This window comes from Terrapene carolina, unplaced genomic scaffold, assembly GCF_002925995.2.
Source record: "Terrapene carolina triunguis isolate 2854851 unplaced genomic scaffold, T_m_triunguis-2.0 Scaffold58, whole genome shotgun sequence".
Classification (NCBI taxonomy): domain Eukaryota; kingdom Metazoa; phylum Chordata; order Testudines; family Emydidae; genus Terrapene; species Terrapene triunguis.
In genome coordinates this window covers 28,796,630-28,823,152 of record NW_020664409.1, presented here as the reverse complement: position 1 = coordinate 28,823,152, position 26,523 = coordinate 28,796,630, and the positions used below count along the sequence as shown (strand labels likewise).

The window sequence follows — 26,523 nt, the reverse complement described above, 5'->3', positions numbered from 1 at the left end:
GCAATATTGTATTTTTAACACTGATTTGTAACTTTTTCTTTCTCTTTGAAAGTGGTAATTGAAATATTTTTATGTTGGGGTCCTTACGTTAATATTTTAGCTGAGCATTAGTTCTGCAGCTTTTCTTTTCAATTGAAATAAACTAAAAAGTTCAGTGCAGGTAATCATTTATAGACTTTTTTTTTTTTTTAAAGATGCCTCTGGATATTATGAGGAATGAGTTGTCCAACAGTATACTGTCCCTGCAACCAGAGCCAGAAATCCCACCTGAACTGCCTCCGCCGAGACCACACGTCCGTTGCTGTTGACTTGTTGCTTCATACAGAGTGGGAGAGAGAAGAAAGGGTCTGCACTACAATCATTTGGCAGTTTCGTGTTGCACTTTGTTTTTCAAGTCAGAACTACACACTTATTTGTAAATATGCAAATATGCAATCCTGTGTAAGATTCAGTTGCAACAGTTAAATATTGCCCCTCTTCCCCAAAATAGTATATTTCATTCATCACCGTAGTGTTATAAATATTGTACAGTATAGGGGGAACTGCCACACTCCAAGTCTAGGAGGAGGAGAAATTAAATCTATACTTATTCTTGACATAAATATTGTAATAGTCCTTGTTATTATAAACAGGCAAGCAGAAGCTCTTCTTGTATGAAGATAAGTATATGGTGCTTTGCTAACTATTTTAAAGATGAATTTTTTTAAAACTGAAAACTTTATGTACAAAGCTTCCATAACCTTCATTGTTTCCTTTAATATATTCAGATGATTTTTTTTTTTTTGGGGGGGGGGAGTGTGGTGGAGCTGTAGCATCTTCAGCTGACTAGATCTACAGCAAAGCTACTTGTAATTTCCAGCAATCTGTCTAATTATTTATTATGTTTAATAGTAGACCATTGCTTTGTGTATTAAGACATCACATTTGGTGCAATTCTAAGGGTGCAGTGTCAACTCACACATTTAATTTTCTGCTTAAACATAAGCTAGGTTGCAAGAAAAGTGGAGATGTATTTTGAATTCTAAAAGATGGTATGAAAAGCAATGCTGCTGTCCTAGACAAATTCTTTTTAAAAGGAATTTAATACATTTTCCTGTGTTGAGGGAATATATATGTGTATTTGTCTGAACATCTAGGTGGGTGGGAGGGGTTTATGGAAAACCATTTTTCTTCCCTAATGGTGGAAATTATTCCCATCAAGCATATACTGTGTTAGGTTTTTGTCTGATAATGACTTTGTGAACTATATCTTTGGTATATCTTTTATTACAATGCACTGTTTAGTTTAGTCGTGGTAAATCAGTAGTTACATATTCGAATAACTTGCTGTGTCCTGAATGTTGTGGTATTGAAAAGCATTGTGATCTTTCTAAACTAATGAAATGCAAATAAAATTTTGTATTTATGAATGACAGCGGAGCTGCACCTGTTATTAGAATGGCAAATATACCTGATGGTGGACAAAAGGTAAAATCAGTGATATAGAACAGCTTTTAAAAAAAAATTCCTTATAAAGATCTGATTCTCAGCCTTTACATTTATTTTTCAAGATAGGAAAAACAAGGCGCATTAATAGCTTGCCTTGAATACTGCACTATTGGGATGATCTAGCCAAATTGGTATTCTGTCATGGCATGTGACTGCTTTTCGTGACATCTTGGGAGGCAGTAGCAAAACTATTTATGACCCATGGGGACACAAATGTAAACCAATCTTTTGCAAAATATAGCTTATCACTACTTTTTTTATTCTCTGGTGTCTGAAATATCTTACCAATTTTGCCATTGTTCCACCCTAAACATTTACGCAGACATAATAATGTATACCCCGGACTTCTCTGGTTTCTCGTGAGTTTTCTGGAAGGAACAAAGCACTCAAAATAATTGGTGGTAATTTATACTTTGCCCAAAGGATCTTAGAGCTGTAGGGCTGCTGAATAAGTTATTACATTCTGCACACAATACTGTGCAGGGAACACATGTTTGGCACATACAGTTTCAACTAACAAACTGAGGAAGCCTGGTTGAAAATTGTACTTATGTCTTCTGCCACCTTGTGCCTAAATGGTTAGCTGTTTTTACATAGTGAACTTGTGGTTTACTCTAATACTAACAGATGAAATCCACCATTTTCTATAGCATTTGTAGGATTTCTGAAGGTACTGTGGGCAATAGCAAGGAAGGGAAAGTTATGGAAAAATAAGTTTTAACTTGACAACGATTATTTCAGCTGACTTGTTTTTACCTGTATTTAGAAATTTGTTGTGAATTTTTTCTGCAATTTTTGAATTTAATAAAAATTAAGAAAACTGACTTAGATAAACTTTTTTTATCGTGTAATTATGTACTATTGTTTCTTTATGTAATGGAGGCATTTGAATACAGGGCTGTCCCAGTTGTGACCTTTGAGGGTAACTGTAATAACTTTCATTTATTAATTGAAAATGTTTCCTGAGCCTTTGACTGTGATTTTTAAATAGTCTGCATTAACCTGATGGTTACAGGGAGGACAGAAAGGACACTGCCTCCTACCACTTCCGCTGTAGCTTTAGGAACACCTCTGTGAGTCAGGAGCCCTCTAAGCCAGCGTTTTTCAAAGTTCGGGTTGCGAACCAGTACAGGGTCACGGCATGTCAGGCACTGGGTCGCTCTGGTCAGAACCGCCAACCGGGACGTTAAAAGTCCCATTGGCGGTGCTGCCCAGCTAAGACAGGCTAGTGCCTACCTGTTCTGACACCGCGCTGCGCCCTGGAAGCAGCCAGCAGCGGATCCAGCTTCTAGGCAGGGGGGCCACGGGGCTCCATGCGCTGCCCCTGCTCTCAGCACCGGCAGGAACGTAGTGCCTACGGGCGAGAGTCGCGCAAAGCTGCTTGTGCGCCTCCGCCTAGGGGCCAGACCTGCTGCTGGCCGCTTCCGGGGCACAGCGCTATCCTTGGTGCCAAGACAGGCGGGAAGCCTGCCGCTGATCGGGAGCTGCTGGAGGTAAGTCCGTACCCCAACCCCACGCCCCTGCCCCAGCCCTGAACCCCTCCCCTGAAACCTGGAGCCCTTCCCACACCCCAAACTCCTCATCCCCAGCTCCGTTGGGTCACGGGCATCAACAATTTTCTTCAACTAGGTCCCCAGAAAAAAAGTTTGAAAACCACTGTTCTAAGCAGCTGCTGTCCCTTCCCTGCTCTAGCTTCTCAGTAGATCATCTGCTGGCTGGCTGTTGCACTGGACAGGAGGGAGAACAGAATTGATGGGAGCGTAACTGGTTCTGCCTAAGCCTAGCTGAGCACCTAAGAAAGGACTGCTCCCCTCCGCTACACAACTACCTGGGTATCCTGAGTGGAGGAGGGGGAAGAGAAGCTGGGAACCAGCTACATGTCCCTGATTCTCTCCTTCAGATCCCCCACTGGTTAGAGCAGCTGTCATTTGCATCAGCTGATTCATTTCTCAAGGAACCATGCACCAGCCTTGACTAATTGGGGTCATAGCACACATTGCCATTTCTGCTCCCCTCAGACACCTCTCCACCCCAGTATGTTCTCTGCACTAGGTGCTGCAGGGAGGGGAGGCAAGGCAGCCAGTTATGCTAGCTCCTTTGGCCACTGGGGATTCCTCCGTGCTGGAGGAATCAACTAGTGCAAAGGCAGCAGAACCCCACCCAGGAGTGCCACAAAAGAGTGGAATGGCAGAGAATCTGCCCCAAAGTAATTATGGCCCCTTGACCTCTTTGCAATAATGGGTTAAATCTTGGGTCCATTGAAATAAATGGGTATTTTGCTACCAACTTCAGTGGAGCTAGGATTTTGTCCAACATGTTCTACCTTCAGATTGAATCGAATGCTACTGTTCTAATAGCATTGTAAATCTCACATCTGTGATAACTGAAAAGCATGTTCTGAGATAGATGCAACATTTCGTTGCATTTACTATAATGGACTTAGAAATTAGTTGCCTAGTAGGTGGTACTCAGCCTCTGGCTTATGAATACATAATTTCTTTATATCTAGATGGGAGGAGAGTTCTGAATCTGGAAAGGCAGTCCTGAAATTTCTTTGTTGAAACAAGGGTTATGGTTTGGAAAAGGTTCACAGGCCTATCAGATCTCTAGTGACAATCACAGCTATGCTGTCTAGACACAGACTCTGTTCTATTAAGAACATAAGAACCGCCATACTGAGTCAGGCCAAAGCCACTTGCAGCTCATGAGCCTCAGTCTGAGTATCACTGCCTTAAGCCATGCCCTCACTACCACTTATGTCACTCAGGGGCGTGAAGAAAACACCCCCCTGAGGGACAAGTTTTGCTGGCATAACTGGTAGTGTGCTCCGTGCTATATCGGTGGGAGAGTTTCTCCCGCCAACATAGTTACTGCCGCTCATTGGGGGTGGTTTAATTGTCGATGGAAGAGCTCTCTCCTGCCAGAACAGAGCAGCTATGTAGGAGATCTTGCAGCGGCATATCTGCATCAGTACAGCTGTGCCACTGTAAGCTCTCTAATGTAGACATAGCCTTCGAGTCTGCGGACCACAGGGTGAAAACCACCAGGTTTAGTGCAAGTAGTTTAGTACGTATTGTAAGGGACTAGTCCAGATTGTCCTATGTACTACAGAGGTGTTAATGGGTCTAAGAGAAAGGGTTGTTAGTGGGTTACAAATTGTTGTAATAAGCCATAAATCCAGTGTCTCTGTTCAGTCCATGGATTTTTGGTGTATAGCAGAGTAATGAATTTACGCTCCTCTCAAGTCACAGGGCAAAAAGAGGTAACAAGCTACTGTACTTTGAATGGTCCCTTACAATGTGTGCTAACTACTTATGCTGTTCCACCTTGCATTTTGCTGTGACACTAGGAATTCTTTCCCAGACCTGAAGAAGAGCTGTGTGTGGCTGGAAAGCTTCTCTGTCACCAACAGACGTCCAGTAAAAGATATATTGTGTCACCCACCTTGTCTCCCTAACATGGCAATAAGCAGTTTGCAGTGGTAGGCAAAGAGTTTGATCTTTATCTTCAGTAAATCAATTCCCAGGCTCACCTAATCAAACACGAAAGGAGGATGTTATCTTAACGGATGGTATTTCCTCCCTCAAATACACAGATGTGGGGGTGGGGAAGTGGAAAGCTAATGTGGTACATATCTGCACCTCCTCTCTCTTTCCCTGACCTGCCTGCCCTCCTTCTCAACCCCAAATGCATCAAGCAGAGTTCAGGAAGGAAATCAACTCATTTGGAGGAGTGCAGAGAATACTGAGGGCAAGTCTACACTACAAAATTAAAGCAACCTAAGTTACATCGACATACCGCCACTGCAGTAATTTAATCGGTTTTACACGTACACACTACGTTCCTTGTGTCAGCAGTCTATGTCCTCACCAGGAGCGCTTGCACCGATTTAACTGCCAGCGTGGGACATTGTGGGACTGTTTCTGAAAAGCAGCAACAGTCAATGTAAGCAACGGAGTGTCTACCCTGACACTACATCAACCTAACTACTTGTGGAGGTGGCATTATTAAGTCAGTGTAGTGGGCAAGTTGCATCGGTGGGAGCTACATTTTAGCGTAGACACTTAGAGTTAGGTTGACATACGGCAGCTTATGTTGACCTAACTCTAATGTAGATCAGGCTTGAGTTTAGACTAGGAACAGGAATCTGTTCAGATGTTCCTTGCGCTCTAGCCTCCTCCCCCTGGAAAAAGTGGGGCCATTGCAGATCCTCCTGCTCTAGCAGATCTCATGGTATATGGAAAGGCAGAGGGACTAGCTGAAAGGTCCGTGATTCTGGCATCAAGAGCTAGCAGTACTGTCCCACCAGACAACAGATACAGATTTTGTTAGCTGGGTTAATCCCTGGATTCCAGGACACTTGTTCTGACTAATTAAAACTCCTTGCCCAAATCAGGGTTGCAAATTGGAGGATGGGCCTAAGTATGGGAATCATTCAAAAAGGAATAAAGAGTAAGACAGAATATCTTATTGCCCTTATAGAAATCCATGGTACGCCCACATCTTGAATACTGTGTACAGATGTGGTCTCCTCATCTCAAAAAAGATATACTGGCATTAGAAAAGGTTCAGAGAAGGGCAACTAAAATGATTAGGGGTTTGGAACGGATCCCATATGAGGAGAGATTAAAGAGGCTAGGACTTTTCAGCTTGGAAAAGAGGAGACTAAGGGGGGAGATGATAGAACTAGGGGCCACCAAATGAAATTAGTGGGCATCAGGTTTAAAACAAATAAAAGGAAGTTCTTCAAGTGATTGTTCATGTCCATTCCAAGCAGGTGTGTGCGCGCCGCCGGAAGATTTTCCCTTAGCAGCGTCCGTAAGGTCGGCCTGGGTGCCCCCTGGAGTGGTGCCTCCATGGCACCCAATATAGGGGCCTGCCGACCCTCCACCCTCTCAGTTCCTTCTTACTGCCGGTGACGGCTGGCTGGAACTTTGCTGCGCTCTTGCAGCAAGCCTAGCTGTCTCAGTTCGTGTATATAATGCTGATTCTCATAGTTTTATAGTTAGTGTTAGTTGTAAGTTAGCTAGCTGTTGGGGGGTTCCCCTGTCCCCTCCTGGGGCATGCCCAGGTCCCCAGGGTTTAAACTCTGTGCGGTCTGTGGGAAGTTTATGCCAAAGAGTGACCCGCACTCTTCCTGCTTGAGGTGCTTCGGAGAGGGCCACCAGAGAGATTGGTGCCGTATCTGCAAGGGGTTCCGTCCCAGGACTCTCAAAGATAGAGAGCAGAGACTTAGAGTTCTTCTGCGGACCCCGAACCCGCCGACCCAGCGCCTAGTACCTCATCCTCGGTGCGCAGCGCTCCGGCACCTCTAATAAGGGAAGAGGCGCCCAGTCTAAGGATGCCAGGCCCCGGCACCGGAGAGACTCGGGACATAGGAGGTCGGCCTCCATGCGGCACCGCTCACCATCCCCGGTGCCAATGAAAAAGAAGAGGCCAGTGAGGAGCCGGTCACCCCACCAGGACCTTAAAAGGCCGGTGGCGTCCACAAGTGTGGTGGGACAAGCTGCGCAACTGGAGCCTCCTCCCAAGGTTGCGCTGACTCCTGCCCCTGTTGGGGTCCAGTCGAGTCCGGACCGGTCCAGGTCCCTGGACCATTGCGAGGACGTGCACCTCCCATCGACACCGGAGGCGTTCGAGGCGGCTTCGGACCTGATGAGTCTGCCAGTGCTGGCCTACCCGCACTGGAAGGAAGAGCCGCCAGTAACTACCCGGCCCCCGATCCAATCAAGGGGCTAACCGATGGCGCCACAGTCCCCGCCTCGCACCGTTCCGGCACCGCCGGTGCAGAGGGAAGTGCCTCCTCATTCCCTGGCCTCGCAGCACCGCTCGCCGGCGGCCGTGGGTACTGCCCCCCTTTGGTGTTCATACTCAGAGACCTTGGAGTCAGAGGGGGAATCCTATTGCTCCAGCAGATCAAGGAGCCGGAGGTCAGCTTCACAGAGAAGTCAGCAACCTTACCCGGTGCCGTGGCAGCAGCATTGGCAGCCGCCTTCCCAGTGGCCTTTCTGAACTCCCTGGGCAGGTGCACGGTCCACGCTCCAGGTCTGCGTCTGTCTCCGTAACATCGGTAGCTCCAGTGCAATTGCCTCTACCAGTGGCACCGCCGTTCGAGAGGGGTGTGCCACCTATTCAACAGGATCCGGCACCGCCTCGTCAGACACCAGCACCGATAGGGGCCATGTCTTCGATGCCGCAGGCACCGCCCAGCACGCCTCATCGTTCGGCGTTGACCCCAGTACCGGTCACGGTGCCGCCCCCTCCATCTGCACTGGCCACACAACCCGAGTACCGTGTGCTGTGGGACCCTGCAGAAGCTGAGGGTAGCGAGGAAGCTGGCGACTTCCTCCTCTTCCTCGCCGGACGAAGCCATTGCGGGGACTTCGATGGCACTGGCTCTGGAGGACAACCGGGTGCTTCAGCAACTGCTCCGACGAGCTGCCCAGAGCCTGGCTATTCAGGCTGAGGAGGTGGAGGTGGGTGTGGACCCGGTAGTTAACATCTTAGCTGCCTCGAGCCCATCTAGGGTCACTTTACTGTTAATCAAGCATGTGATGTTCTTCTTCGAGTGATTGTTCATGTCCATTCCAAGCAGGTGTGTGTGCGCCGCGTGCACGCCAGCCGGAAGATTTTACTATAGCAGCGTCTGTAGGGTCGGCTTCGGTGCCTCCTAGAGTGGTGCCTTTATGGCGCTGTATATAGGGGCCAGCCCACCTTCCACCCCCTCAGTTCCTTCTTACCGCCGGTGACGGCTAGCTAGAACTTCGCTTGCTCTTCAGCAATCATGGCAGTGTTCTGTCTTAGTTGTAAATAGTTAGTCAGTTTGTTAGTTTAGTGTTAGTTTAGATAGATAGTTGTTGGGGGGGTTTCCCCAAAGTTTTCGTCGCCCCGTTGGGGCATGCCCGGGTCCCCAGGGTTCAAACTCTGCAGGGAGTGCGGGAAATTCATGCCGAAGACTGACCCACACTCTTCGTGCTTAAGGTGCCTCGGGGAGAGCCACCAAAGAGACAGGTGCAGTATCTGCAGGGCATTTTGCCCCAGGACTCTCAAAGATAGAGAGCAGAGACTTAAAGTCCTCCTAATGGAAGCGGCCCTGCGGCCACAATCGGACCCTGGGCCTGCCGATCCGGCACCCAGCACTTCATCCTTGGTGCGCAGTGCCCCGGCACCAGCGATAAGTCGTGAGGCCAAAGCCTCCAAACCCCGGCACCGGAGAGAGTCAGCACACAAGAAATCGGCCTCGGTGAGACATCGTTCACCATCGCCAGTGCTGGTTAAAAAGAAGAGGCCGGTGAGGGAACATTCCTAAGGAGCCGGCGCCGTCCACAAGTGCTGCGGGACAGGCCGCGCCGCAGACCCATTCTGCTATCCCGTTGACTCCCGCCCAGAGAGGGTACGGTTGAGTCCGGACAGGCCTAGATCCCCGGACATCATAGAGGAAGTGCATCTCCCATCAACGCCGGAGGCGTTCGAGGCTGCCTCAGACCTCTTGAGCCTCCCAGTGCCGGTGTCGCCGCACCGGTGGAGGGAACCTCCGGATTCCGCTCGACCCCAGTTACAATCTCGGGGCAAACCAGCAATGCTTTCGCTGCGCTCCCCACACCGCGCCACCCTAGTGGCACCAGCGCAGAGGGAACTTTCTCCGGTCCAGCGGCACCGGTCCCCGGCGACAGTAGGTACCGCCCCTCCTATGTCCTCATACTCGGAGACTTCTGACTCTGAGGCGGACTCATACCGCTCCAATAGATCGAGGAGCAGACGATCGTCCTCGCATGCGAGTGCCCAGCCTTACCCACTGCAGTGGCAGCAACAGTGGCAACCCCTCCACCCCCAGTGGCCGTTCTGGACTCCATGGGCCTACCACCAGTCTGGGGGTCAGGCATATGGACCCCGCTCACGGGCCGCATCGGTCTCCTCGACGTCGGTGGCCCCGCCGCTAATGCCCCCACCACCGGCACCGCCGTCTGACAGGAGTGTGCCATAACGGGACACGGCACCGCCTGGTCAGGCACCGGCACCGACGGGAACCATGCTCCCAACGCTGCAGGCACCGCCCAGCACGCCTCGTCGCTCGGTGTCGACCCCCGGTACCGGCCGCGGTGCCGCATCCTGAACCCGCACCGGCCGCGCAGCCTGAGTACCGTGTGCCGCAGGCCCTGGTAGAGGTAGAGGGTATAGAAGAAGGCCCTCTTCAGGGGATCTCCTCGTCCTCACCGGATGAGGCAGTGGCGGGAACGTCAGCGGCACCAGCTCTAGAGGACAATAGGGTCCTCCAACAGCTGCTTACGCGAGCAGCCCAGAGCCTCTCGATCCAAACGGAGGAGATCGAGGTGGATACTGATCCGATGGTGGACATCCTGACCCCGTCGGGCCCATCCAGAGTAGCCCTGGCTCTCATAAAGACCATTGCGGACACAACCCGCACCTTGTGGCAGACGCCAGCCTCATTGGCCCCCACGGCTAAAAGGACTGAGAGGCGATATTTTGTTCCATCCAAGGGCTATGAACATCTTTATACACACCCTTCCCCAGACTCCCTAGTAGTAGATGCGGCCAACCAGAGGGAACGCCAAGGGTTCCAAGGAGCTACGCCAAAAATAGAGAGGCCAAGAAGTTGGACCTGTTCGGGCGAAAGGTGTATTCGACAGGGGGTCTGCAGTTGCTCATAGCCAATCAGCAGGCCATAGTGAGCCGGTATGGACACAAGTGTTCGGCTTTGTCTAGGTTGACGGAACTCCTTCCCCAGGAATCGCGAACCGAGTTTTCGGCCCTGGTCAAGGAGGGAAAATTGATTACCCGAGCTTCCCTCCAGGCAGCCTTGGACGCCGCCGATTCAGCCTCGCGCAGGCTGGCGACTGGTCTGGTCATGAGGCAGGGAGCCTGGCTTCAAGTTTCAGACCTCTCACATGAGGTCCAACAGACAATCCAAGACCTCCCCTTCGAAGGGCCCATGCTCTTCTCGGAGAAGACGGATAAGAGGCTACATAGCCTAAAGGATTCATGGGCTACCCTTCGCTCACTAGGCCTACACACCCCGGTCACTCAGCGTAGGCAGTTCAGGCCGCCACAGGCCCCACGGCCGTACCAGCCTCAAAATCGCTTGGACGCATTGCGCAGAAGGGCAAGGACAGGCAGAAGGAGGCAACAACAGCAGCCCTCCGGCCAGTCATCTGCCCCACCAAGGCCTCCACAGGGGCCTAGACCACCATTTTGATGGCCCGGTCGAGGACGACCTACCAGTCAGATCCTACCAACCTTACCTTTTCGTCATGTCTGTCCCCCTTCTATCGTGCGTGGGCCCGGATCACATCGGACAGTTGGGTGCTTCGCACGGTAGAGAGGGGATATTCTATCCCGTTCTCCTCCCTCCCACCCCACCAGCCCCCCTCCCCATCCCTCTTCAGGGACCCCTCTCACGAGCAACTTCTAATTCAGGAAGTGCAGTCCCTCCTCGCAGCAGGGGCAGTAGAGGAGGTTCTTCAGGAGCTCAGGGGCAGGGGCTTCTATTCCCGCTATTTCCTAATACCGAAAGTGAAAGGGGGCCTCAGACCTATTTTGGACTTGCGGCGTCTCAACAAGTTTGTAAAGAAGCTCAAGTTCCGCGTGGTCTCCTTATCCTCCATCATACCTTCCATGGATCCAGAAGACTGGTATGCTGCCCTCGACTTAAAGGACGCATACTTTCACTTTGCAATAATCCCTCAGCACAGGCGTTACCTCAGATTTGTCGTGGGCAACGCCCATCTACAGTTTACGGTTCTTCCCTTTGGACTGTCAGCAGCCCCAAGGGTCTTCCAAAGTGCATGGCAGCCTTCCTGCACAAGCGCGGTATTCAGGTGTTTCCCTACCTGGACGATTGGCTCATCAAGGGCCGTGCCAATGCACAGGTGGAGGCTCAGGTGGTCTTCATCAGGCAGACCTTCCTCGAGCTCGGCCTCTTACTGAACGAGGCCAAGTCCACACTTTCTCCAACCCAAAGAATCGAATTTATAGGGGCGGTTCTGGACTCGACACATGCCAGAGCATACCTCCCAGAAGCCAGGTTCCAGACTATATCCAACATTATTCGCGGCCTCCAACGTTACCCGACCACCACAGCAAGAAATTGCCTCAAGTTGCTAGGGCACATGGCAGCATGTACCTATGTGGTGAGCCACGCCAGACTCAGACTGCGTCCGCTCCAGTCCTGGTTGGCAGGGTTGTATCGGCCAGTCAGGGACTCCCTAGAATCAGTGGTGACGCTACCTCGGCCAGTGTTGGACTCGCTCCAATGGTGGCTCGACCCGCGGGAGTGCCTTTCCTCAGCCCCGAGCCCTCCGTATCCCTGGTAACGGACGCATTGCATGTGGGATGGGGTGCACATCTGGGCGACCTCAGGACCCAAGGCCTTTGGTCACGGGAAGACCTTTCGTTACACATCAATGTCAGGGAATTACGAGCAGTGTGCCTCACATGCATAGCCTTCAAATCCCAGCTGGCGGGCAGGTGTGTTTCTGTCCTCACGGACAACACTCCAATGATGTTCTATATCAACAAACAGGGTGGTGCTCGCTCCTCTCCCCTGTGCCGGGAAGCCCTTGCATTATGAGACTTTTGCGTATGGAACGTAATTCACCTGACAGCATCCTATCTCCCGGGGACGCAGAACGGGCTTGCGGACGCCCTCAGCCGCTCGTTCCAAGGTCACAAGTGGTCTATCCGCTGGGATATAGTACTCTCAATTTTCCGGCTCTGGGGTCATCCCCAGGTGGACCTGTTTGCCTCCAGAGAGAACAGGAAGTGTCGCCAATTCTGCTCCCTCATGGGATGCAGTCCGGGGTCTCTAACGGATGCCTTCCTCCTTTCTTGGGCAGACGGGCTATTTTACGCCTTTCTCCCGATTCCTATGGTTCACAGAGTAATCCTCAAGGCCCGCAGAGATCACGCTCGTGTCATCCTGATAGCGCCGGCTTGGCCGTGCCAGCTCTGGTACACGTCGCTCCTGCATATGTCTACACGGGTACCCCTCAGGTTGCCCTTACTCCCGGACTTGATCACATAGGATCGGGGTCGCCTGCGTCACCCGAACCTGGAGTTGCTCCACCTCACAGCCTGTATGCTCCATGGCTATACCCCGTGGAGATGCAATGCTCGCACCAGGTCAGGCAGGTCCTTCTCGGTAGCAGGAAGCCCTCAACAAGGACCACATACTTGGCCAAGTGGAAGCGCTTCTCCCTCTGGGCCAAACAATGGGGTCAGGCTCCCTTGCTTGCCCCGGTCCCTCTCATATTGGACTATTTGCTACATCTGAGACACCTGGGACTCTCCCTCTCTTCGGTTCGAGTACACCTTGCTGCAATCTCGGCGTTTCACCCTGGAGCGGGGGGTACCTCAGTGTTTGCGGACCCACTCGTTGGTCGCTTCCTCAAGGGCCTTGACAGGTTGTTCCTGCACATTCGTCAACCTGTCCCTGCTTGGGACCTCAATTTGGTCCTGTCCGTCCTCACAGGGCCCCCCTTCGAGCCGCTGGCTTCGTGCTCGCTGTTATATCTTTCATATAAGGTCGCATTCTTGGTGGCTATCACATCAGCCCGGACGGTGTCGGAACTCAGAGCACTGACATCTGACCCTCCATACACCGTCTTCCATGAAGACAAGGTCCAACTCAGGCCGCACCCAGCGTTCCTTCCTAAGGTGGTTTCCCCATTTCACGTGGGTCAAGACATTTTTCTCCCAGTGTTCTATCCGAAACCGCACTCCTCGGCTGAGGAGCGTAGGCTGCATTCCCTGGACGTTCGCAGGGCCCTCGCGTTCTACGTTGAAAGGACAAGACCCTTCAGGAAATCAACCCAACTTTTTGTTGCCACGACCAACAGGATGAAGGGGCTCCCGGTCTCTTCACAGCGGATCTCCTCTTGGATCAAAACCTGCATCCGGGAATGCTACAGTCGGACTAACATTCCAGCCCCGCCTATCACGGCCCACTCCACAAGAGCACAGGCCTCTTCCGCTGCGTTCCTGGCCCAGGTCCCGACGCAGGAAATTTGTAGAGCGGCCATGTGGTCCTCAATCCACACTTTTACGGCACACTATGCCATCACGCACCAGGCCAGAGACGATGCAGCCTTTGGCCGCCGCGCAGTACTCCAGTCTGCTGTGACATCTGACCCCACCGTCTAGGTTCAGGCTTGTGAGTCACCTGCTTGGAATGGACATGAACAATCACTCGAAGAAGAAAAAACGGTTACTCACCTTTTTGTAACTGTTGTTCTTCGAGATGTGTTGTTCATGTCCATTCCAATACCCACCCTCCTGTCCCTCTGTCGGAGTGTCGGCAAGAAGGAACTGAGGGGGTGGAGGGTCAGCTGGCCCCTATGTACAGCGCCATGAAAGCGCCACTCCAAGGGCGCCAAAGCCAACCCTACGGACACTGCTACAGTAAAATCTTCCAGCTGGCGTGCACGCGGCGTGCACACACCTGCTTGGAATGGACATGAACAACACATCTCGAAGAAGAACAGTTACAAAAAGGTGAGTAACCGTTTTCATGTCCATTCCAATACCACCCTCCTACCCCTCTGTCGGAGTGTTGGCAAGAAGGAAGTGAGGGGCTGGAGGGTCGGCAGGCCCCTATATTGGGCGCAATGGAGGCGCCACTCCAGGGGGCACCCAGGCCAAGCCTACAGCTGCTGCTAAGGGAAAATCTTCCGGCTGGTGTGCACACGGCGTGCACACACCTGCTTGGAATGGACATGAACAACACATCTCGAAGAACAACAGTTACGCGAAGGTGAGTAACCATTTTTTCTTCACACAGCGCACAGTCAACCTGTGGAACTCCTTGCCTGAGGAGGTTGTGAAGGCTAGGACTATAACAGGGTTTAAAAGAGAACCAGATAAATTCATGGAGGTTAAGTCCATTAATGTCTATTAGCCAGGATGGGTAAGGAATGGTGTCCCTAGCCTCTGTTTGTCAGAGGGTGGAGATGGATGGCAGGAGAGAGTCACTTGATCATTACCTGTTAGGTTCACTTCCTCCGGGACACCTGGCATTGGTCACTGTCGGTAAACAGGATAGTGGGATGGATGGACCTTTGGTCTGACCCAGTATGACCATTCTTATGTTCTTATGGGCTTCACTGTCTCTTTCAAACTAATATTTTCCATTTAGTATTACAAGTATGTCTAAAATCAAAATATTGCATATACAGCATGGACCCTAACACATCAAGTTTCTCATTGTTACCATGGCTAGTTGTCAATATACTATTGCATAAACCTGGGCCTTGTTCAAGAACACATTTATTCTTTCCTTGTGTCTGTAATTTCCTAAAATATATATGTGTGTTCCAATGACAAGTGTGTCTTCGGTCTTTGGAAGGTTGGTATCTTTAATCAATTGTACTTATGTCTTGAATGTGAACTGTAAAAATAAAGTATACAGTTTTAAGGAAATTTAATAGGATCATGCAACATAATAGGGTAAAACATAAAGCTTTTAACCGTACCCGGATAACAAATTAACATTTTGATTCCAGAAGGGAAATAAGCTTTGAATGGCATGTGCACTAATGCAGAATGCCCATTAGGGGTCACTGGAGTGCTACATGTAAAAGAAGCATGTACAATGCACCCTGTTAAACCAGGAGCTGGTTTGTACTTTTTTACTACATTGAAAGCAGAAGTTCAGATGCTTTGAAAGAAGAATATTTCACAGTGTTTTTTTTAAATGTCAAAGTAGTGAACATTTGTAAACTCTGAAGATACTATGGCGAAAACAGTGCAAGTATTGTAGTGATACAAGGAAACTTTTTTTTTTTTTTGAGGAACTGAACGTGAAAAGATCCTTTCTATAAACAAAGAATTGTGTATGTCCCTTAATATATCTCCTCCTCCTGCTGAATAGATGTTTTAGCTAGTTTCCAGTGAGCTGTTTCCTATTATTTAATACTAAAATCATGAGTATACTTGCTGAAGAGTAATTTTTGAACTTTTCTAAAATCTAAATTCATTGGTCCTTCTGTGCCTCTTGCGTTTCCTAGTGCATGAATCTACCAAAAGTGAACAATCCTGCAAGTGACTTAAGTCTTGTGATTACAGAATAATAGGGCACAACTTGTAATTGTAAAGTCTTATCATTACATTTTTAGGATTGCTACTCAATGTGAGTTAGTAGTTATTGGTGGCTTTTTGAAACAATGTTTTTTCTTTTGGCTATCAACAAAACATGAATAATGTACTGAGGGTGAAGGATGCCATTCCATAAGAACACAAAATTTAAATTTGTGCTTTGCATTAATTATAGGTACAGTAAAACCCTGCTTATCCGATCTAATTGGGACTAGGGCCGGATCAGATGATCAAAAATTCGGATAATTGTGAGAATGGACAAAGTTCTCTATCCATTATTTTAAGATGTGGAGTTGTTTTTAAACCAGCTGACCCCTCCCGGAAAAGCATTAAAACATACCCCCCCATCCCCCTTCTTATCTACTTAACACAATATACAAACAATTAGTTGTTGTAAACAATGTTTTGGTCACTTATTACCAGGAAAACTAATCTGAGTTTTTAACAAGTTGTATTGATCAATTTTATACTCTCTAACCCTGAATGTTATAGGGACCATCTACAAAGTCTGTTTAATGTTGCACAAGTCACCATCTCTTATTAGCTTGTTTACACATAACATCAAACAGTACCATTTTTTAAAAATTAAACATGATCATTCTTACAAAGCATTAAAACATAGCCCCCTTTATTTACAGTGTACATGAACCGTCACTTCCAGTAAAGTTTTTAAAAATGCACTAATGATCTTTTTAAATTGCAACAACAGCAATACTAATGGTAGCAACTACCTACAATAACACTATGTAATCTGCATAAAGTATCCAATTAAAATACAGTACAGTGTACAGCACAGTGGTAGGTACATCAGCACTCATCTTTATAATGGCTGGAAAAAATCTGACAGTTTATAGATTCATAGATTCATAGATTCTAGGACTGGAAGGGACCTCGAGAGGTCATCGAGTCCAGTCCCCTGCCCGCATGGCAGGACCAAATACTGTCTAGACCATCCCTGATAGACATTTATCTAACCTACTCTTAAATATCTCCAGAGATGGAGATTCCACAACCTCCCTAGGCAATTTATTCCAGTGTTTAACCACCCTGACAGTTAGGAACTTTTTCCTAATGTCCAACCTAGACCTCCCTTGCTGCAGTTTAAGCCCATTGCTTCTTGTTCTATCCTCAGAGGCTAAGGTGAACAAGTTTTGTCCCTCCTCCTTATGAGACCCTTTTAGATACCTGAAAACTGCTATCATGTCCCCTCTCAGTCTTCTCTTTTCCAAACTAAACAAACCCAATTCTTTCAGCCTGGCTTCATAGGTCATGTTCTCAAGACCTTTAATCATTCTTGTTGCTCTTCTCTGGACCCTTTCCAATTTCTCCACATCTTTCTTGAAATGCGGTGCCCAGAACTGGACACAATACTCCAGCTGAGGCCTAACCAGAGCAGAGTAGAGCGGAAGAATGACTTCTCGTGTCTTGCTCACAACACACCTGTTAATACATCCCAGAATCATGTTTGCTTTTTTTGCAACAGCATCACACTGTTGACTCATATTTAGCTTGTGGTCCACTATAACCCCTAGATCCCTTTCTGCCGTACTCCTTCCTAGACAGTCTCTTCCCATTCTGTATGTGTGAAACTGATTTTTTCTTCCTAAGTGGAGCACTTTGCATTTGTCTTTGTTAAACTTCATCCTGTTTAACTCAGACCATTTCTCCAATTTGTCCAGATCATTTTGAATTATGACCCTGTCCTCCAAAGCAGTTGCAATCCCTCCCAGTTTGGTATCATCCGCAAACTTAATAATCGTACTTTCTATACCAATATCTAAGTCGTTAATGAAGATATTGAACAGAGCCGGTCCCAAAACAGACCCCTGCGGAACCCCACTCGTTATGCCTTTCCAGCAGGATTGGGAACCATTAATAACAACTCTCTGAGTACGGTTATCCAGCCAGTTATGCACCCACCTTATAGTAGCCCCATCTAAATTGTATTTGCCTAGTTTGTCGATAAGAATATCATGCGAGACCGTATCAAATGCCTTACTAAAGTCTAGGTATACCACATCCACAGCTTCTCCCTTATCCACAAGACTCGTTATCCTATCGAAGAAAGCTATCAGATTGGTTTGACATGATTTGTTCTTTACAAATCCATGCTGGCTGTTCCCTATCACCTTACCACCTTCCAAGTGTTTGCAGATGATTTCCTTAATTACTTGCTCCATTATCTTCCCTGGCACAGAAGTTAAACTAACTGGTCTGTAGTTTCCTGGGTTGTTTTTATTTCCCTTTTTATAGATGGGCACTATATTTGCCCTTTTCCAGTCTTCTGGAATCTCTCCCGTCTCCCATGATTTTCCAAAGATAATAGCTAGAGGCTCAGATACCTCCTCTATTAGCTCCTTGAGTATTCTAGGATGCATTTCATCAGGCCCTGGTGACTTGCAGGCATCTAACTTTTCTAAGTGATTTTTAACTTGTTCTTTTTTTATTTTATCTGCTAAACCTACCCCCTTCCCATTAGCATTCACTAGGATAGGCATTCCTTCAGACTTCTCGGTGAAGACCGAAACAAAGAAGTCATTAAGCATCTCTGCCATTTCCACGTTTCCTGTTACTGTTTCTCCCTCTTCACTAAGCAGTGGGCCTACCCTGTCTTTGGTCTTCCTCTTGCTTCTAATGTATTGATAAAAAGTCTTCTTGTTCCCCTTTTGTGTTGTTTTAGTTGAGAGCTTCTCTTCTTCATTGCACGAGCATGGAGTTGGTATCAGGCTGTTGTTCCAAGTACTGAAGGAAGAGCTTCCTGCTATTGCAGCATCACAGTGAGAAATTTTTTCCGTCAATTCTTCCTCTGCAGAATCTTCAGCTTCAGCATCACTGTCAGCATGTAGTACAGTCTGCATGATTTAAACACCATCCAGTAACTGATGGCCAGGGTCATTAGCATCATTTTCAAGCCAATCTGCAACATCATCTTCATCAACTTCTGTGCAGCCAGTAGTCTGTGGAGGAGGTTAACAAATGCACTGGTCTCTTCTTCAGCTGCCAATGCTGCTGTTGCAGCTGCAAGTTAACTGTCCTGAGCATCAGCAATAACTTCAGGCCACAGATTTTTCCAAGATTGACCTGGGGATGTCTTCCCATGCTTCTGCAACCCTGTATATAGCATCCTTTGATACTGATATTTTTCCAGTGCTGCAACATGTTGCCTTCATTCTCAGAAGCTTCATCAGACATCAATAGTCAAGTAAGGAGATGCTGTTTATAGCGCCGTTTTAGACTCTCCAGCACGCCTTGGTCCATAGGCTGCATAAGAAATGTTATGTTTGGAGGGAGAAAAAAACCCAGAAGATCAGGTCATCTTGGCAGGTATGCCCTCTGTCATTAGGGTGAGCGGGTGCGTTGTTCAGTAGTAAAAGAGTTTTCGGTGGGATGTCGTTCAGATGAGCCCGTACATTTTGGTACAATATTTTTAAATACCAATCACAAAACAAAGCATTGTCCATCCATGCTTTTCCCTGTGATTGGTAGATGATGGGCAAAGCATTCGTGTTTGCATTTTTAAGTGCATGCGGATTCATTGCTTTACCGATGACAGTTAACAGGAGCTTGTGTGTACCACTGGCATTAGCACAGGCCAGGATTGTTAAACCTTCTTGGCTCAGTTTTAGCCAGGTGCAGATCTTTCCATTCTAGCAGCAAGTGTTTTTGATGGCAACATCTTCCAATACAAACCAGTCTCATCATCGTCTCAGTTGTAAACTTGTTTCGATGACAAGTTGTGCTCGACTAAGATATCTTGCAACTCTTTTTTTTTTTATAAATAACTCCTGAATTGGCAGACAGCTTTTCCTCGGTGACTGTTAGTTGTCAGATGTTGTAACACTTTTTAAACCAACTGAGCCATCCCTGACTAGCAGAGAAACATCCGTCCCCTCCTAAAGTTTGATTAAAGCTCTTAGCCTTCTTGCATAGTAAAGGACCATAAATAGGAATGCCTTCCTCTCTCGCATGTATAACCACCAGTAAAGGGCTTCACCTAGACCAGTGTCCTTCAGTTGCTTTGTGGTCTTACGGGATGCAGAGTTATTCATGCTGTGTTTAAGAATTTGCTTGGCATTGTGTTTGATGTCCGATACTGTGCTTTCTCCAGTGTTATAATCTAGGGCAATTTTTGCCAGTGACTCTCCTTTTTTTATTTTATTAATCATTTCTATTTTAGCATCCAATGACAGTACTACATGTTTTCACGTAGTAGTCGTCATTTTACAAGGTTGAAAAGGCACAACTCTTACAGTAGCGTTGCCATAGAGGTGATGTCAATTTCCCATAGTCCTGTGTGCATGCTGGTTGTTCAGTTAATATGGAGAGCTGGATAATGGAGGCTCGGCTAAACAGGGTTCTGCTGTATTTGAAGATGTCCCTTTCTGTACCTTCTTTTGTTGTTCAGCATTGTACTAAGAGACAGAGTATTATATTATCATAGAAGTTAGAAATGAATATTTTGTCACCAGGGCTGGTTTGGATAGAAAAATATAAATATGTTATGCCAACCCCTTTAAGATGATCAGTTCCAGCTGAGGGAATCCAGTGCACTCTAGTCCCCATCAGGTAAAATAGCTATGAAATATTTAACTAATTTTTTCTGAATGCTAATTTTATATTTTCTCATTTAAGATTTTAGTTTCTTTCAGAGGAGTTGGCTTGTTCACTGTATCTCCATTGTCTGTGTCACTAGGGAGAGGCGAATCTATTTCTTTCTGGCATGAAAGTTGCTATCTCTTCTGCTCATGAGGGGTTTCTCCTGCCAACACGGAAAGCAGTATTTAATCAGGACATTGGCTCTCACTCTAAAGCTCTCTCTCCTGGTTCCTACAGTAAGGGTAACATCAGCCATGGGTCCTTCTTGACATGTCACTATGGACAATACTTACTACACGTCACAGCCCTAGTCAAGCTCCTCATCTGGATATTCACCAGGCTGGTGTGTTTAGGTCCCCCTACACTGGAGCCGTGTGCTCTTAAGATCTGTGCTTAAGCTTAGTGCCTCAGTACTGTTTCGTTCTTTGTTGTCTCTGGCACACAATTACCCATCTACAGAAGTGGGAACTTGGAATCCAACTACGTTAGGCCCTCAGGACCAGTGTAGTCCCACCACCAAAGGACACCCTTGTTGCTTCTGAACAGCCTTTCCCAAAGCTACAACCTTGTGGGCACGCTGATCAACAAGGATAGGGGATAGTTAAAACACCTAAATAACACACAGATGTTGCAAGAGGTTCCAAAAACAATCACACTTTACTTTAGACAGCATAGATTATTATTATTTGGGTTGGAAGGGACCTCAGGAGGTCATCTAGTCCAACCCCCTGCTCAGAGAAGGACCAATCCCCAACTAAATCCCCAAATGGCTCCCTCAAGGATTGAACTCACAACCCTGGGTTTAGCAGGCCAATGCTCGAACCACTGAGCTATCCCTCCCCCAACATAAGAAATACATGGACCTAGACAAGACAATAAAACCCCTATATGCCATTTCTTCACCACTCTTCAGCATTTGGGACAGTGTCCTTTTAGTATTCCAGGTCCCCGCTCTTGGACCTCTCTCCTCATGTCTTCTCAACTGGAATATGGACTTTTCCCTCTCAGTCTTCAGCCAGCTTCATCTGACCTTGACTGGTCCCACAATAGAAGTCCTCTGCCACCAAAAGCCTGTGTTTTTGTCTTTTTAAACCTGTGCTCTGACCTCTGTTCCTTTCTTCTCTTCCTTTGGGGATTTTCCACATTCCACTCCCTGAAGATAAACATGGACAAACTGGTTTTTTTTCCAGCTCAGGCAGCCTCCTTAGTGTTAATCCCAGAGCCCTGGCAGGGCTATGGGTACAACTTCTTTTGTTGGTTTCATGGCGTCTTTGAGAGAGGATGTGTGATATGTGTCAGGGACCTTTTCAGCCCATGGATGACTCAATACACATTGGACATTCAATTATGAAGTAATTTCATAAAATTAATCAGAATTCATAAATTATGCATAGGTTCCCCAAATTGTCACACTTCACATGCCATTATCCGTTGGTAGGAAGTCCCAAAGGTGGCATAGGATCATGGATCCTAATAAACTGCCTGGAACCCAAAATCGGTCAGGTTCTACTGTATTGGGTCCCCGCTCAGAGAAAGTGGTATGCAATATTGCAAATACAAGGAAATAAGTAATTCAGCAGGACAATCATAGTGCTGGGGTCTGCCAGGGTAGAAAGAAACCTGGTCTTTGACAACATTGAAATAGCCAGGAATCTAAAATACAAAACAGACATCTTCTCCAGGAGGCCTGGGAACTGCTCCCAAGGGTGTTTCTAGTTATACACCAGAAGCAGGACATATTCCAAGTGGAACTGTTAGCCATCTAGGGAAACTAAAACGTCCAAAGCTGCATCTGCAGATCCATAGGCTTGCTGGCCCTCAGAGAACAGTGGCTTTGTTGCTTCTATAACATTTTGGTTAATTTCCTTCTAGTCCTACAGAAGATGACGTCCTGGCCTTAGTTATCCTGTTGGTCTCAAACTGATCAGGAGACCCTGCTATCCAGAACTGCTAGACTTCTATAATTCAGGTGCTTTTAAAATTCCAGTTGTCCTGCAGAAAGCGGTTTTCCCTTGCCTCCAGGAGTTCTGTGTTCAGTGCAATTTATGCTAGAGGACAGGAAATCTTTAGTGGCAGGCAGAACTTTATGGCTCCTGGACTGTACATAGTCCAGGCTTATAGGAAAACACAGAAGTTGCACTGGCTTAACTTAAATCAACTTAAAAACAGCATTAGTTTAGTTACACTGGTGCAAATCTCTGTATGGCCATGCTTATTGGTTTGAAACTGGTTATATCTGTTTAGTTTGTACCAGTAAGCTTAGGTCTCGTCTACGCACAAATGTGCACCAAAATAACTACATTGGTTGCGGGGCCGGCTCCAGGCACCAACCCACCAAGCTTGTGCTTGGGGCGGCACCTGGAGGGAGGCGGCGCGGCGCTCAGGCCACCGGGGAGAGCGGGGCCACGGCCGGGCTCGCCGCCCTCCCCCCCCGGCGCCCTCCCCCCGGCCGCCGGCGGGAGAGCGGAGCCCCCGCTGGGGCTCACTGCCCTCCCTCCGGGGCTCCGGCTGCCCTCCCCCCCCCCACGGGGGGTGGGGGGGTGGAGGGCGGCCGGAGGCTTTTTTGCCTGGGGCGGCAAAAAAGCCAGAGCCGGCCCTGATTGGTTGTAATTCATGCTTTCTGCAAGTCTGTGTGTGGACACTTATTTTGGTTTGAGTGTCTTATTGATTTTATCCTGTCCATTTTACTGACTTAAGCTAAATCAGCGTAGTACACTTTTACTCTGAAATAAGTGTCCGCATACAGAAGTGCACTGAAATAACAAATGGTGTGAATTACTACCAATTTAGTTATTTCTCTGCAAGTTTATGTGCAGACCAGGAAGCTAAACAAGATTAAAATGGCCAAAAATGGGAGAAGGGGGGCTTGCACCACTTTAACAGAATTGCTTTATAATCAAACCTTTATTTAAATTAGTGCAACTTTGTGTAGACCAGGTCTAAGGGTGGGGAAAAAGCAATGTGAGTTAATGCTAACCAAACAGGTTAAAAGGAACAAGGGCTCTATACGCTATAGAGAAAATGAATTCATTAATAAATGAGAAAATTAATCAAAAAGGGCTGTGATGGTTTTCTTTTCTCTCTCTTTTTAAAATGTCTTCACCTAGGAAAAATGAACCATGGAAGTGAGATAGATATAAATGTTTATTTATAAGAGATACTTGGAAAAATGGAACACACATGAATTGCCCCATGTGGATGGGTAGCAGTAAGGAAGTTAGCAAACAAACTTACTCTAGCTCTGAAAAATATTTTGGAAAAGTCATAAAGAATTGTAAGGGTCAAAAAGAGAAGAGAAGTGCACAATTACCCTCTAGTAAGTCAAGCTTCAAACAAATAATTATCCGAGAAAACAAAACACTAGCAAAAGCAACATTGTTTTATAAAGAATAATACTATATATATATATATAAATAAATAAAGAATAATATAATAAAAATTATAAATTTTTATAATTACAAAATGCACAGTAGACATACCTGGATTTTAAAGGATAGAAAGATCTTGTCAAAATTGGCATGGATACAAAGATGGTTTAATGGAATGAAATACTCTATAAAGGACAATAAACAAAAGGTTCCCAAGTATTTACCCATGTAGAGCCCATGTCTGTTGTGCAGGCATATGCGGTGGGATCCAAGGTAAGTAACTATGCTTTATCATAAATGATGATGTATCAAGGAGGGAGATGATTCTGGGAATGCCATAGGCCCTTATCCTGCAAAGACTTAAGTGTGTGTCTAACTTCATTGAAATCAGTGGAACTACTCACAGAGCGTAGAATTACGTACATGCTTTAAGTCTTTGCAGCATCTGGATCATTTTGATCAGCTGTAAGTTCAGTCTAATTGAATATAAGAATAAAAAGCACACCAATAAAGTGGTAGGTATTACTGTGAGGACTGATGAGATGCGACAGCAATACCTGAAAAGGTGAGAAAGCCGGGCAGTCCACAACAAACTGAGATACAAACTTGAGCAAATGCAAATAAACTTTGCCAAATAAGGTCTTCCAAAACACTCTAAAAATACATGCCATTGATTCAGTGGGAGGGAGAAACTTGGAAAGCCGCAATGCTGAGAGAGACCCTGGGATGAATTTCAAATTGAATCTTATTTTGTTAGTTCTGGTCCTTATTTGTAACCTCCCTTGATCCCTTCCTAACATTTCTATCGTCACATCTCTCAAGTTGGAATGATGTGCTAATATGCATAAAATGAACATCTTCATTGATGATCCGAAAATCAGGGGAAAAGAAAATGACCTAAGTCTGTGGCACCCTGCTCAAAACGTCCTATCCACACAATGTATTTTAATGCAACGATAATAATAATAATTCACAATTAACTACAATTGTGGACTTTAATTTCTAAATTATAAAATATTGTCCTCATATTCTATGAGCTACTCTATGTAACTTCTTGTTCCTACCACTCTGATCTTGTCCTCCCTTCCCTCTACCTCTTATACATACACCCTTTCTCTATTGGTTTGGTCAACCCACTTTTTTGCATCTTGTCTCCATTCTGGTTGTAAGCTTTGGGGGAATGGATTGTCTCTTGTGTTTTCATAGTGTCTAGCACAATGGGGCTCTTCTCCTCCTGACTGGGGCTGCTGAGTGCTACTCTGATACAAATAATTTTATCCAGGTGATTGCCAACATGGCAGTAATTGCCATTTAAGAGGCTGAGGTTAATGAGTGAACTTAGCTGTATGCTCTTTTCGGCCAGGGGAGGCTGAAGGGCAGCACATGTTTGGAAAGGGAAGAATTCAGTTTCTGCACAGTTGTGCTAGTCCCTGTTGATGCATAACATAGCTGCCAGCTAACGTTCATGCTGGCACAGGTAATAAAAACCCCAAAGTGGAAAAGAGGCAGGAGAGCTTCTGTGACCAATTACATTTCCTACTCCCTGGGAAGTGGGAACCCCACAATGCTAGGCTAATAAACCAAAGAAAAGACCCACACTTCTTTGCAAAAACTTTCAATGTCTAAAACTAATTTTGAGACTTATAATTTCTTCTTTACCACTATTCAGGAAAGAAAGGGCTGATCAAGCATCTCCTTGAGTTGTCCAATCATTTGGAAGAGGTAAACTAATTTTTTTTAACTCTTGTACTGTATTTAATTTTGACCATAAGCCTTGCAGAAATGGGAGTATGCATAAGTTACTGAGGTCTCTTGACAGAAACATTTTTCTCCTAGGAGGGGTGTAGGAACTTCTTGTGAATCCCAGTAATGATTAGTGGGACGATGACAACAATCCCCTGTACTAGCTGTCAGCTGCTGCTCCTGGTGTGGATGACAAAAGTTGGGCAGTATTGCCAATACGGAGAAGGACTGAATATCATAAAAGAAGATCTGGATGATCATGAAAACTGGAGAAATAGAAATGGGATTAAATTTAATAGTGGAAAGTGCAAGGTCATGCATTTAAGGACTAACAACAAGAATTTTTGCTGTAAACTGAGGAGTTATCAGTTGGAAGTTACAGAGGAGGAGAAAAACCTGGGTGTATGGGTTGATCATAGGATGACCAGGAGCCACCAATTTGATGTGGCCGTGAAAAAGACTAATTTGGTTTAGTCTTGAAATCAGATGAAGGTTTCTAACCATCAGAGGAGTGCCTTCCAAGGGGAGTAGTGGGAGGAAAAAAATCTAACTGGCTTCAAGACTGAGCTTGATAAATTTATGGAGGGGATGGTATGAGGTGACTGTCTACAATGGCATGTAGCCAGTCTGTGACTGCTATCAGCAAATATCTGATGGGATACTAGATGGGGAGGGCTCCAAATTATTACAGAGAGTTCTTTCCGAGGTGTCTGGCTGGTGGGTCTTGCCCACATGCTCAATGTCTAACTGATCACCATATTTGGGGTTAGGAAGGAATTTCCCCCCGGTCAGATTGGCTGCGGGGTTTTTTTTGCCTTCCTCTGCAGCATGGTGCAGGGTCACTTGCTGGCTTAAACTAATGTAAATGGTGGATTCTTCTAACTTGAAGTCTTTAAATCACGATTTGAGGACTTCGGTAACTCAGACAGAGGTCCTGAGTCTATTACAGGAGTGTGTGGGTGAGGTTCCGTGGCCTGTAATGTGCGGGAGGTCAGATTAGATTATGATGATGGTCCCTTCTGGCCTTAATGCCTGTGAGTAAGATCTTGGACACCTCCATGAAAATCAAAATGCCCATTTTTTACTGTTGGTGAAACTAGTTGATGCCAAAACTTAGCTAGAGGGTCAAAACCCTGGATATAGCTCTGGGTTCATACCCAAGTTCACACTTTGAACCTCTCTGTAACTGACTAATTTTGAACAATGAATCTGAACTGTC

The 26,523-nt window shown here is 46.7% G+C and overlaps 1 protein-coding gene across 1 annotated transcript in view; it reads left to right on the top strand.

The window, feature by feature from the left end:
- The window catches only part of RAB12 (RAB12, member RAS oncogene family), a 38,959-nt gene extending 36,647 nt beyond the window's left edge, over nucleotides 1-2,312 (top strand). Inside the window, exon 6 of the mRNA XM_024213364.3 lies at nucleotides 195-2,312. Within this exon, the coding sequence (XP_024069132.1) occupies nucleotides 195-308 (114 nt within the window). The 3' untranslated portion in view covers nucleotides 309-2,312. The remainder of the gene's footprint in view (nucleotides 1-194) is intronic.
- The last annotated feature ends 24,211 nt before the right edge of the window (nucleotides 2,313-26,523 follow it).